Source organism: Dermacentor albipictus, unplaced genomic scaffold (assembly GCF_038994185.2).
Source record: "Dermacentor albipictus isolate Rhodes 1998 colony unplaced genomic scaffold, USDA_Dalb.pri_finalv2 scaffold_22, whole genome shotgun sequence".
NCBI lineage: Eukaryota > Metazoa > Arthropoda > Arachnida > Ixodida > Ixodidae > Dermacentor > Dermacentor albipictus.
Genome location: NW_027225576.1, coordinates 934258 through 947028, shown reverse-complemented (window position 1 = coordinate 947028; position 12771 = coordinate 934258). Strand labels below are relative to the sequence as shown.

At 44.0% G+C, this 12771-nt stretch overlaps 1 protein-coding gene across 2 annotated transcripts in view; it reads left to right on the top strand.

Annotated features, from left to right (window-relative positions):
• LOC139052378 (uncharacterized) overlaps positions 1 to 12771 on the top strand; it is a 162374-nt gene that overhangs the window by 95393 nt on the left and 54210 nt on the right. Inside the window, exon 3 of one of the 2 annotated variants that reach the window (XM_070529477.1) lies at positions 7574 to 7723. In XM_070529477.1, coding sequence (XP_070385578.1) covers positions 7574 to 7723 — 150 coding nt within the window. Of the gene's footprint in view, positions 1 to 7570; positions 7724 to 12771 lie in introns of both variants that reach the window. The other variant, XM_070529475.1, reaches the window with a different exon arrangement.

Sequence of the window (12771 nt, the reverse complement as noted above, 5' to 3'; positions counted from 1 at the left end):
CTGCTTCTCATCGACAACGAGGAATATGGGTTTATTTACAGTATCTGCTAAGGACGTTGCAGTTCATCAGTCTAGCATGAATGCGAGAGAGAGTGCACTGAGCGGCCACAAAACAGCGGTTTATATACACTCGGTCCTCCCTCGATCCCGAGCTGAGGGAAACGTTCGACCAGTCATCGTAAACAAGTCGCCTCTCGGCGCGAGGGATTACACACACACACTTCCGCACACGTTCACGGTCCTCAACCGACGTCAGACTGACTTCGTAGAACTCGGGGCTTATGCCAGGAAAGGTGCCTTTTATTCCCCGAGCTGACCCCCGGTGCACGGCCACCGGTTGCCCATTGTCTTGCGTTTTGAAGGACGCGTGGGAAGGGGCCTCGAACTACGTGCCCTCGGGGACTGCCCCGCTCGCAGCAGACCCCGTAGGCGGTGTCGTGTTCCGACACAAAGCCTGCTTCGTCGAACTCATCACGGCTCCTGCGACAGAGAGTCGAGGACGCGCGTATTGTGCTCCGTACACAGTCGACTTAGTGACGCAGTGGCTAGAGGGTTGTGGCGGCCTTCCAGGAAAAGTTTGACGCCGGTGTCGCAGCTGGCTGGCAAAACTTGCACCTCAGCAGGCCGTTCTTAACACCACCAGCATCCGATCACAAGAGCGCACTAATGTGACAATCCAAAAAACCATATTCAGCACTGTTCAAGGTTAAAGAAGGCACACTAATGCAATATGACCTCAAAGAATGTATGAAGAAAACTTCCGATAAGTCTCCGGCGGTGGTACCACGGCTCTTTTTCAAAATCTTAGTATCACAAAACATGGCGAACATGAGCGATCTATACCAATAGGCACAGGTTCTCACTTGGCTCAACATTGTGAAATATGCAAGTGCAAAGCCATGTTTCGTGATCCTTCGATTTTGAAGACGAGCTGTGATACCACCACCCGAGAGTTATCGTAGAGCTTTCTTCATACAGTCATTAGGGTCACTGTGCATTAGTGTGCCTTCTTTAACCTTGTAGAGCGCTGAATATCTTTTTTTGGATTCTGTCGCATGAGTGCGCTCTTGTGATCGGATGTTGGTGGTTCCTGCACATGGTGCTCACTGCGCATGTTCTTCTAGATTTTGCTGTCGATAAAGGAGTGACACAACAAAAAGATGTCAGTTGAGAGTAGAGCCTTTTCCTGGTCGTCTTTCTTGTGTGCGTTGTTTTGCGCTAAACAAAGTAATTTTGGATTCGCACCAACTAGCCGGCCAACACATTGTGCTGAACAGAAGGAAATGCGGCTTTACCTTGTTTGTCCGTGTTGCGGGCACTTCTGAAGTACTGTCTGTCTAATAACCTTGGTGGCATGGAAGTGCTATCCACTTGTATGCGTTACTTTGTGTTTCATTGTGGCATCACATCACATTATAATCGTAATGTATATGTTCTTTTTGTAAGAGACCCATATTCCTATCCTTGTGCTATATTCGCTGTCGCATTATTTATGTGCAAATGACCAGTGCTCCAATTTCCATTTTATCGCTAAGTAAACTTCTGGTACCGAAATATTTCTGCAAAACAACGCAGAAAAACAATGCAAAAAAATTTTGCATTGTTTATTAGGTGTTGTGCCCTGTTTTCTTTTACTACAGCTTCTTAGTTGAACATCTGAATAGTGAACACAACTTGACCTTTTGCTTGATTTTCTAGATTACATGCCGTTGCTGCAAAACTATTTTACTTCAAAACTGCTTGTACCTTACTGAAAGGATCACTTGAAGCAGCTGCAGCCACCAATAACACGCAAGCGATGATTATGAAAATTGTAATATTGTTTTATGATTTACAGGGTGTCCTAACTATCGTGCACCAATATTTAGAAATATGTAAATGCGATTTAACTAGACAGAACAAAGGTAATGTTGTTTGCCGTCGCTTGGAGATACTCAGATTATTTTTTGCATTCTGCCTAATGACATAATCATTCTTAATTATTTAATAAACTTCTGAAATAGTTTAATAAAAAGTGTCAATGAAAAAATTGTAGAGCAAAATCAAAGCCTCCCGATACGCTTTTCTGTTACTCATTGTATGCTACATAAAATTGTTTCCAAGAAAGAAGCCTGCGAATACACGTAAAGTGTCTTGAGTGGCCAGCCACGTGGCAATTTCGTGGTGCGAAGCCACGAATACAACTTAAATGGGTTCTTTTATGAAAAAGACAGCTCAGAAAATTATCCTTTATGCAACCTGTGGAGACAAGGTTTCTTGACCATGGCCCTCAAAGAAGATGCCGAGGCCACAGCAGTTGACTGCAGAAGCTAAGACTACAGGCAGTTCCTCCAGTGACCCTGTAAAGGTCTCCTGGGGCACAAGTCTACTTTGGCACAACCACCTTTCTCTTGCAGCTTTTCTGTCAGCTTTGCTAACCAGGTGGGTCAAATATGGCAAAGGGAAAAAGAATCAACAGCTGCAAACACAATGACTTGCTCAAGCTGAATGCATTTTAAGTGAAATTTTTCTCTTATCATTTATAAAAAAAACGGGTAATAAGTATGTGGCATGATCTTGATATGGACACCGCTTTCCCGCAGAGAATTAGCAGTAAAAAAGAAGCTTATGAAGGCTTGAATATTGGCCAGGATGACTTGGTTTAGATATGATAGTGATTATGAAGATTTCTGGTGAAGGTAGTGGTAACAGAGTGAATAATCGAAGATATTATATATAGATTAAAAGACATATTTCATTCCACTGGCAGAATTTTAAATCATCCCAAAATAATGATTGTGTTTCATAGTCTGTGCGCATCGAGCGACAGTGCTTCTTAATGCTTGGTTCTGGCTGACATCATTCTTATGCTGCATAATTCACCTGCTTAAATTCCCTGTTTCTCCCGTACAAGCGAACTTACATGCATCATAAGAAACCTTGTCGATGACTTCCAGAAACTTGCTGATGAGATTAGAGGGCGGCATGCACCCCAGACTTAGATATGCATTCAGGAGCCTCGTATCTTGGAAATGTTAGAAATAGTCCTACTAAGCGAGTTCTTGGTGTCATATACGAGGTTATTTGTGAATACAAATTCGACTAAATTGGGAAAACAATCTAAAACATGTGAAGCGATATCGTTGACAATGCACACATATACCAACTGAACTAAATACAAATAAATATAGCACCAAATGCACGAATCATTGGCATGATGCCATTCTTTGTGCGGAATAAAATCTGTCTTGCGTTGTAAATCTGTAATTCTTTATATTTCAGACTACTAAATACCTCATGAGCGTTGCGACTTGAAACATACATGTTGCATTTATTCCTCATTTTCTTACAATAAGACCCGATAATGCTTAAAAAGCAGTGAAAGAACTGAGATCGCATAAGTAATACTATCTATTGCTCCAGATGTCAGTTTTTCTGCCGATCGCAGCATCCAACACTAACAATATTTGATAGCAAATGTGAGACAGAAGGCACAGGACACTTAGGGTGGTGCTATTCACTTTGATTGCTTGGGAATGAAGCCCATAGTGTACATGTTATGGCCGTACGTGTCATTACCTTTAACAACGAAAAGGTTGGGGGATTGCGTTTTGCAAAACTGCATGGAGGTTTTTACTGTGTGCAATTTAAATTAGAAACCTTCACAACTGATACTAAAAGCATTCTTCACAGCTTTAGGCCACACAGGTGCACTTCTTTACACAGAACACACTCTTTACCTCGTCATGGCCAGGTAGTGATTCAGATTCTTCAAAGGTGTTTCATTGTAGGGGATGGCACATCGCGCTTCACTTATTTGCAGAATATTGCATTCCAATTGTGTCATATGACATCAATTCATTAGAGAGATTTAACTTGCCCTAAATGTATTACAGCTGTGTACTGGTAAATTGGCAGCAGCTTGCAGTACTTGTGGAAAAACAATTGTAACTGCCATATTATATGTAACTGCTAGTGCACAGGCATTGGCAACAGCAATGGTTAGGGTGCACTGGTTTCTTCTACTCTGGAGTATGCATCCTCCACCAGAAAATAGTCTTTTTTCCTCTTCCTGCTCTACCACACTGGAATGTGAAATGAGGTGTAATTTGTAGGGCATACTCTTGCATAAACTTCATAAGCATTTCTCCTTATCTGTGCCACTGATTATTGTTGCTACGACTGTAAAAGCAGGGTGCCTGTTTACAGCACCCGTACAGAACAGTCTGTGAATCGTTAACAAACAGTAAGGGTAATGACTAATCGAATAATTTTTTAGTAATTTTCGACAAATTTAGCACTATGCCTTCCACTGTGGTGTATTTCAAACTCTAATGTTGGCAGAAGGTTTGACTGGAGGATGTCAATTTCTGTGAAAGAGTGAACTTGGGCACATAACACCTCATCGGCAACGTTCTGCTGCAAGAATGTCATGAGCTTTCGTATGCATTGGTCACTATCTCACAAACCAGCTGCACCTTTGTTAGGTGGAATGTAGCATTAATGTAAAGCACATTTGATTTTCTAACAAAAAGAATTGTGCCCTCTTATCCCCTAATTCTCCTCACTTGATGTCTAGTGTTATAATAGCATGGTTGACACCATGACAGTCAGTGTGGTGTATAATTGTGTGTATGGTGGGGTGGGGGGTGTCCAATAATTTTAACAACTTTTCTGGATGACTTGAATCAGTATTGTGGAATGCTGTTTGTTTCTTTCGCTCACTCTTACCAAGCTTCACTTTGGTTGTGGTAACAAGTATAATGTAGTACGCTAGCGCTCCTGCCAACATATATAATGTGTAGGCATCTGTGTTGAAAAAAAGGCGAGCTAATGGTTTGCCAGGAGCTAAGATCCATTGAGACCATTACATTTTGAGCTTACACTTGTGGAAATTACTCGTGAATGAAAGCCCAGCCAGGAGAACTGCCTATGATATGGTTTTTCATTAAAATAATACTGAAGCCTTGTACAGCATTTGAACTTATGCTTGTTTGGAAAATTTCATTTCCCATTTACTTGTTCAAGTAAGACAAAGGTTCCACAGGAAGGCAGAAACTTGAAGCCGTCAACAGCAGCATGAATATGAACAGCGCTCAATGTTTCGCAATCTTGCACCTGGTTATCATGTTGTCCATCCCATTTTTTTCCACGGGCTGTTCTTTACTGTTTTATGGTCATACCCAGTTTAGTGTTAATGTGCCTATTTTTTAAATATTTGGTCAATATATATTTTTTTCATCAGCCTTCAACAAAATATGTATTCATAATGTGCCTTCATTTACCATTTACACTGATCTTAACCAGATGCATCTCGCTACAAAATTTATTTTCCTTTATTCCTCGTCGCTTTTTTCCAAATGTGCAAACCTTTTATCTTAATACCTATTTTGACTTCTGGGAAGATTAAGTCTACTGGATTAATGAGTGCCTAAATGTGTACATCGTTTTCTGTTCTGGTCACCCCTACTCTTTGCAAGAACTGGCAGCAGTGCTCATACCCGCTCCATCACAATCACCACTGCTAAGCACACCCTTCCTGCCTTTATTTTGACACTTTGGTTTCTCTTGACCTATATATGCACCAGTTTCTTTTCCCCAATGAGGCTAGGGGCCAGTGAGCTGTGCACAAAAAAAAAACACTGCCAAGGAAAACATTTGCTACCCTGATGACAAGCACCTATGTCGAAATGTTGGCTACAGCAACATCCCTTGTTCCAACAATGTTCGTCTACATACATGTTTTTCTAACATAGAAATTGCTCCTTTGTTGTCTTCTGTTATTATCCTTTTTGCCGCTTTCTCCAGCATGGAACTTCACGAATACTATTTGTTTCTCCTAACAGCAGCAAGTTTATCCTTGCAAGACGTTTCGGGTCAAGAACAACGTTCACCAGGAAAAAGTGCAAGACGAGTGATTGAAGAAAATAAATTTGCTTCTGTGATCTAAGAATTTGAGGACCGAAATTTTGCACCTTTTTGTATATACGCTATGCAATGCATTCATATCAATGTGCAAACTGTTTTATCTCTGCAGCCATGTCAGTGCGTTGGCGAGGCAATTTTCTCAATGGCGACCTGCTGCTTCGGCTATGAGCTGCCTTCATGACATTTGCATTAAAGGAGATGTACCATCGTGGACAAAAGTACCCTGGAAGTGCGAGTGTCGACCAACTTGCATCTCTGTGTTCAAGACCGCTGGAAACAGTGGGTCACGTATGCACATTCCGAACGCAGATGTTAGCACGGCTGGTCCCTGCAAATAGCGCACCAATAAAATTCGGTCGACTATCGCGCGTTCTGGGCAATTTTGTCCCCGATTATGGTACATTCTCCAAACTCTGGATATGCTCTGCAAGACGAAACACGAGAAGCACCTGTACTTTAACGGATATAGTACCGATTCAGCATACAGAGTATTTAGTTTTCTAAATACGGGAAGCACCTGTATTTTAACGGATATAGTACAGATTCAGCATACAGTGTGTTGTTTTCTGAATACGAGAAACACCTGTATTTTAACGGTTATAGTACAGATTCAGCATACATACCCTTCCGTTTTCCAGATACAAAAGCACTCGTATCTTGTATTACGGTCGCTTCGTTAAAGTTGTCTGTTCTACGGAAATGACCGTTATTTATTTCCGAAAAAGTGTTCGCTCACAAATTACCAGTACATTTTTTTGTAAAGTAAAAGGGATTTTTTTACAATGTAGACATATCACAGTGATTTCAAGTCTACTACACTTGAAACACGTGAGAGCGATGTAGGTGTATCACAAATATTTGATAGCGCCTGGCGCTTGGATGTTTCGAGGTTGCCTTAGGTTGGCCGTACACGAACTTACACTCATGTTTTCGTTCCTACGCCAAGCGATCAGATAGTGAGCATACTGGCAATACACAGGCAATACACAGGCAATACACAATTTCTGGCAATACACAGACGCCGGTTCTCTTCATTGATTGAAAACCGGTACATCCAAAATAGTTCACCACACACACACACACACACACACACACACACACGCACACACACACACACACACACACACACACACACACACACACACGCACACACACACGCACACACACACACACACACACACACACACACGCGCACACGCACACGCACACGCACACACACACGCACGCACACGCACACACGCACGCACACACACACACACACACACACACACACACACACTGTGGCTGCTAATGCGCGTTACATCTTCGCGCCCACAAGAGATATTTCCGAGTACTGCAGTTACCGGTGCACAGAAACGCTACACACTGGTTCCCCGACGACCTTGTGTGAGCAGACATGGCGAAACATTTCACAAAGTATGAGTGAAAACATCTCCAAATCGTTCCGCAGCACGCGACAGCAATACTTTCAAGTAGCGCTGGGCCGAATCGCAAAGCCAGAGAGGAGGAAAGGCTCGCCGCGTGCCCTTTCCTCCTCGCCCGATGAAAAGGTACATAAATTGTCATTCCGTACAGCCAATTATTGTACCAACAGTTACCGCGTGCTAAGAATCCCGTGGTTTCGCTGTAACGGTAAGTTTTAACAACTATCTGTCGCACACAGCAGGAGACAGCGAAGAGCGACTGCAGGATCGCGCTCTGGCCCTGTATTTGGACTCAGTGGCTGCGCAATCGGCAATCAACTCGGCTCATCTGCCTTACCTGCCAGAACACAGAGTGCATGCTACCGCCATTGTTCCTGCTCGTGTAGAAAGTCGTAAGTGAGATCACACCCTCTTTCCTCTTTTTTTTTTCGAATGTGGAGAATTGGAAGCGTCGTACAAGGCCTTTTGATTCTAGACAGCTTCATGGTACATCTCTTGAGCTCAGCAGTAATTCCATCACGCATCGTGAAAGAACGCTCAAGAAAAGTTGAAACTTTTATTGCTAATGCATATTAGCTTCACTGCATTCAGTACTAAACGTACGCATCTTATGCCAGATACAGCATAAGACGTTTGATTATAATAAAGGTTCATATGGCAACACACGGGGTTTTATATCACACCGATTGTCATTACACGGGATTATGGATATGGGGCGAATGAAGAATGCACCGTTTTCACTATATTTGTACCTCCCTTCATTAGGTGCCTCTGGTGAGGGTGGATCAAATTTTTTCTGTTTTGATCGGTCGATTTGGCCTGTCATGTGCCGTGCCTTCGGGACGTGGCCGTCCGGTTCACACTTTAGCGATTACACATTTGGAAAGCGCTCGGCGAGAAGGATTCTCGCATGAAATATCATACTGGTGGTATAATGTTCCAACTTATTTGCCATAAATTCTAGTGTAGCCAGTTGAGCGATCTTGTCGTTATATTTAGTGACTTTCTGCCCCATTTAGCGGCAATTTTTCTTCCTTCAGCGACCAGTGACTTTTTAAAGTGATGTGACAGAACAGTTGGTGACTGATTATTGATTTGCGAGTTTCAAAAGTTGCTTTGAAAATGGCTTTCTTTAGCGCGCTCTATTAAGCATAAGCTGCAAGTGGGCTAGTCTGCAAGTAGGACTTGCGCGGTCTCACATCTTGCAAGTAGGCGGTCGAATAGGTTGAACAGCGGTAAGTGACCTCTGTGGCCATGTAAAGTAACTGCGGTCTCCATTTGTGAAGTCCATAGTGTGCGGTTCGTTGCACCAAAGGGGTTCTCATCGTGCTTTTTGCGCAACGTAAGTCCACGAGTCCTTATGTTGCGCTTGCTACAGCTTCAGTAAATACGCACGTCTGGTGGTCGCTCGTGAGCCTAGCGTTAAATTATCAAAACTTGTAGCACTAAACTTTGTGGCGGGATTTAGATGAACTGTAGAAAAGCGTACAGCCAAGATATCGGAGCGGCTACGCTCATTCACGCGAATCTGAACGCACTGCTTTCGTCCCTCACGGCTTTCGGACGAATCGATACTGCACCGAGCTTTCAGGTGCATTCAGGGGCGGCAACGTAGTAGTTGACCTGTATAAAAGTCACGCAATAATCGTCGCCTCGTTAACACGAGGAAACCAAAGCCGCAAAGCCACCGCGACGGGTGGCACTTGAGGCGCCTGCCAGTCCGCCCGACATATCTTTCTTTATTGCGGTGTTAATTATAATTGTAAGCGAAAATTAGCCGAGATGGGAGTTTTATAGGCTTATCAGCCCCAATATTCTCCCAGGTCCCAACCATTTACTCCGTCATAGCGGATTGAAGACGGCATATGTCTTCATTATACTCCCATAGGTTAGGAACGGAGTATAAAAACGACATGACACGATTATACGCCCCACGGAGGTTCATGTCACGTGGTTGGAAACTCCCCATAGAGTTTTAAATGGGCGTGTGTGTGTGAGCACACGACCGTGTGAGGCTTGTACAGCTCCAGTGCTTTCGCTAGTTATTTCATATCATCATTTGCCGAGAGAACGAGTCATCAGTGCAACGAGCAACCGCAACGACTGATTAGTGTCTTGTGTGAACGTGTCAAGGTTATTTGCACTGCTCAAACGCGCTGGATGTCTTCCCTGGGTTGTACGCTTGAAAATGCCCGAGAATGCCTTCTGTGTCCCAGAAAACGCCACTGCGACACGATGTCGTGCGCCTGTGCAAGGCATGTTTTGGCTGTGTACGGCCGCTCAATCTACGAAATAGCGCTGTTTGTACGTTGGACGCAAAACTAGTCATGGTATACAACTGTCGGCAGCAGTTCACAAACTCACGGGTAAATTGCAGCAGAAAGTTCGACTTCTCCGTCACTGCGACGTCTACTAATCAAAACAAACGACAAAATGTATCACGCTGCCTCCTTGTTGCGTCGCCTGCAGCCGTCGCCGTGGCTTCACCGGCAATCCTATTGCGAAACCCTGTATCCAGAGCCCAGTGCCATGCCGGATTATGGGCCCAGTGTCGCGCGCTGAATGACGGGGCGCTGAGCAGGCTCGGCGTATTGGGAGGTGCCTTGTAACCGTATATACCTTTTGAATACAGAAAGCAATAGAGAGGGTTTTAGTGCAAAAAAAGTTAAAATAAAAATGCTTAGACCAGGATTCGATCGTCGGACCTACAGACCCCAAGCCCGGTACTTTACCACTAAATTCTTACGTAAGGTGGTCGTAGCATTTAGATTTTTAAACCACCACTTTTCCACAGAATATTTGGCTACAGTGAGTCGCAAGCGGATAAGCTCGGATTTAATAGATACTATGTTCCCAGAACCATCATATCGAATAATATGCCGCGAAGGCCAAGGGAAAGATGTGCTAAAACGTGTGAAACGAATGATTGTACCAAGGGGAGTGAAAACATTCTTTCTTAAACTACATACTAATTGTAAACATGGCTAGAAAAATGAGGGGCCTTTTTACCATGGGGGGCTAACTGTTTCATTTGCAAGAAACCAGAAACTATATAACACGTATTTCTAGACTGTTGGAGTGCGGTCTTCTTTTGGGATATTATGCAAAGAACTATTAAAAAAGAATTGCCGTTAACAGCGCATGGCATTCGTTACCTAGCCGTAGTGCAAGATAGTATACCTTATGGCATGTTCTTTCTTCTCCACTTTACCAGTATCTAGAGAAACCGCATGGCTGTAAGAAATTGTGATATAAGTGTGAAAACAGTGAACTCATATATTGCTGAAAATGTCAGCAAACTACGGGAAGTGTTCCATAAGTTAGCGTATGACGATTAACTGTTGTTATTGATGGATGCCCTTGCCAAAATGAAAGTTTTGTAATCTCAACCGCAAGCTCCAAGCGCAGCGGTGGGAAAGTGAATATTGTCAGATGGTGACATCAGTGTGCATTGATGTATTTGTCGATTGTCTGTAAATAAAGAAAAACTACGCTACGCCAGCAGCTGGACGCGTATGGATAATTTGCCATGTCAAACTCGAGAAACAGCTTTAGGTTCGCAGAGATAGGTCCCGCACAGACATGGTAGGTGCGCTATCGCCCAGCAACTAAAATTCACGCCTGTACCAGAGAATAAAAGTTGCTATCCTTATTCAGTGGTATGTTTGGAAGGGCCACAACATCGATTTTGACTTGCAATTGGCATTTTAACTTTGAAAAAAGTCCTAAATGAACTGCCGACCCGAACGCTGTATGGGCTGTTACTACCGATTTTGATAGCTGTTTCTTTGTTCTTCACGCAAGCTCTATGCAACGTTTTCTTAGTTCACTGATGCCGTTCAGTCGACACGTCAGTCTAGTCATATATCTTCATCAGAGAAGTGCACGCGTAACATCGGCGCACATCGCTTCTTGTACTGGCACTGTAGACACGAAAAAAAAACGGGGAGGGGGGGGAGGTATTTAATAACACCGATGCGAAAGCTGAAATGTGGAGTGATTTATCCTTGTTAGACTTGTTGATTCCTGAGCCCAGACGCGCCGATAGCGTGCAGACGGTCTCGGCGGATACGCTAGACCTAAGCTTCGGTGGGGACCGATCTTGGCGCGGGTAGGTGGCGAAAGCTCAAATTCATAATGGGAACAGCGCGAACAAGACGACGACGGAGTGAAAGGACACAGGACGAGCGCTCGTCCTGTGTCCTTTCACTCCGTCATCGTCTTGTTCGCGCTGTTCCCATTATAATTGTATACCAACTCGCCCAACTTTCCACATTAAGAAAGCTAAAATGTGTCTATTTGAGCCTCAGAACCTTTCTTAGTACAATAGGGAAAGTGGAAGCGCACGAATCGCCTCAGCTTCATTATCGGTGTAATAATATCAATAGCAGTAGGGTTCGAAGTCGGGGTCCGTTCGAGCGCGTCTGAACGACTTTTGGATTTCATGTCCACTCCACAACAATGCGACAACGGCGACAACTAGTCATATGTTACGTGGAAACTACTAAAAAACGCTCCGTCATCTTCGTTTGGGTGATTACGTTCAAGAATTTATCTATCCGCCCAGACAAAAGGGAAAATGCAAAAAACGAAAGTGATCTTCATTGTCAAGTGTGCATGCATAAACAGGCCAGCTTACGCACCTTTATTCCAAGCTGCGACACGAAATAGAGTGTTACGACCCCAAGATATAGCGTTATTTAGGACAAGAGACTGGTATCAAGCGATCAAATTGTATAAAGCATCTAATATTCAGTAGCGCTCGTCCTCGCGCACTGGAACCAGCGCGGCACAAACACAACCAGCGCAATTTCCAGTGCGAACCAGTGAACTGCAGCGAGAACCAGCGTCTGTACACCACAATCCAGTGCGCCCCAGCGTCTCGTTCAGTGCGACTCAATGTTCTCACTGGTGCCCCAGTGAGTCCCAGCGAGCACCAGCGTCTCCAGTGCGATCCAGCGTCATAAAACGGACTGGTTTCACACTGAAAGGCACTGGAAGACGCTGGTTTTTTCAATAGGGATATATTTATTAGCAAGAAACTTGAGCGGCGGCGATCTCCGTCGAGTTCGGTAAACACCTGCTATGCGCGCGATCCGCCGTCCAATGCGTCGGAGTGGTTTCCGCGGCGATTCGTGTGGTATACAAATAAGCCCCTGCAAGCACGACCGGACTACTTCGCAGCCAAGAAACTTCAAACTTCTATGCCCAGCACTCCTTCGTTTTACACAAACGATGTTACTAAAGGTATATCAACGCGAGTGTCGTCGCAACGGAGTCCCGTCTATTTAGGCTCCCCTTGCAGCCGCTGATATCGCTGGGAGTCACTAGAATTGGGACCTATATTCATCAGGACAATAACGTCTCTATAATTTTGTCGTGTCTAATGAAAATGCAGCTGGTTGTCCTGACATCGTAGGCAGCGATGAGTAAATACATA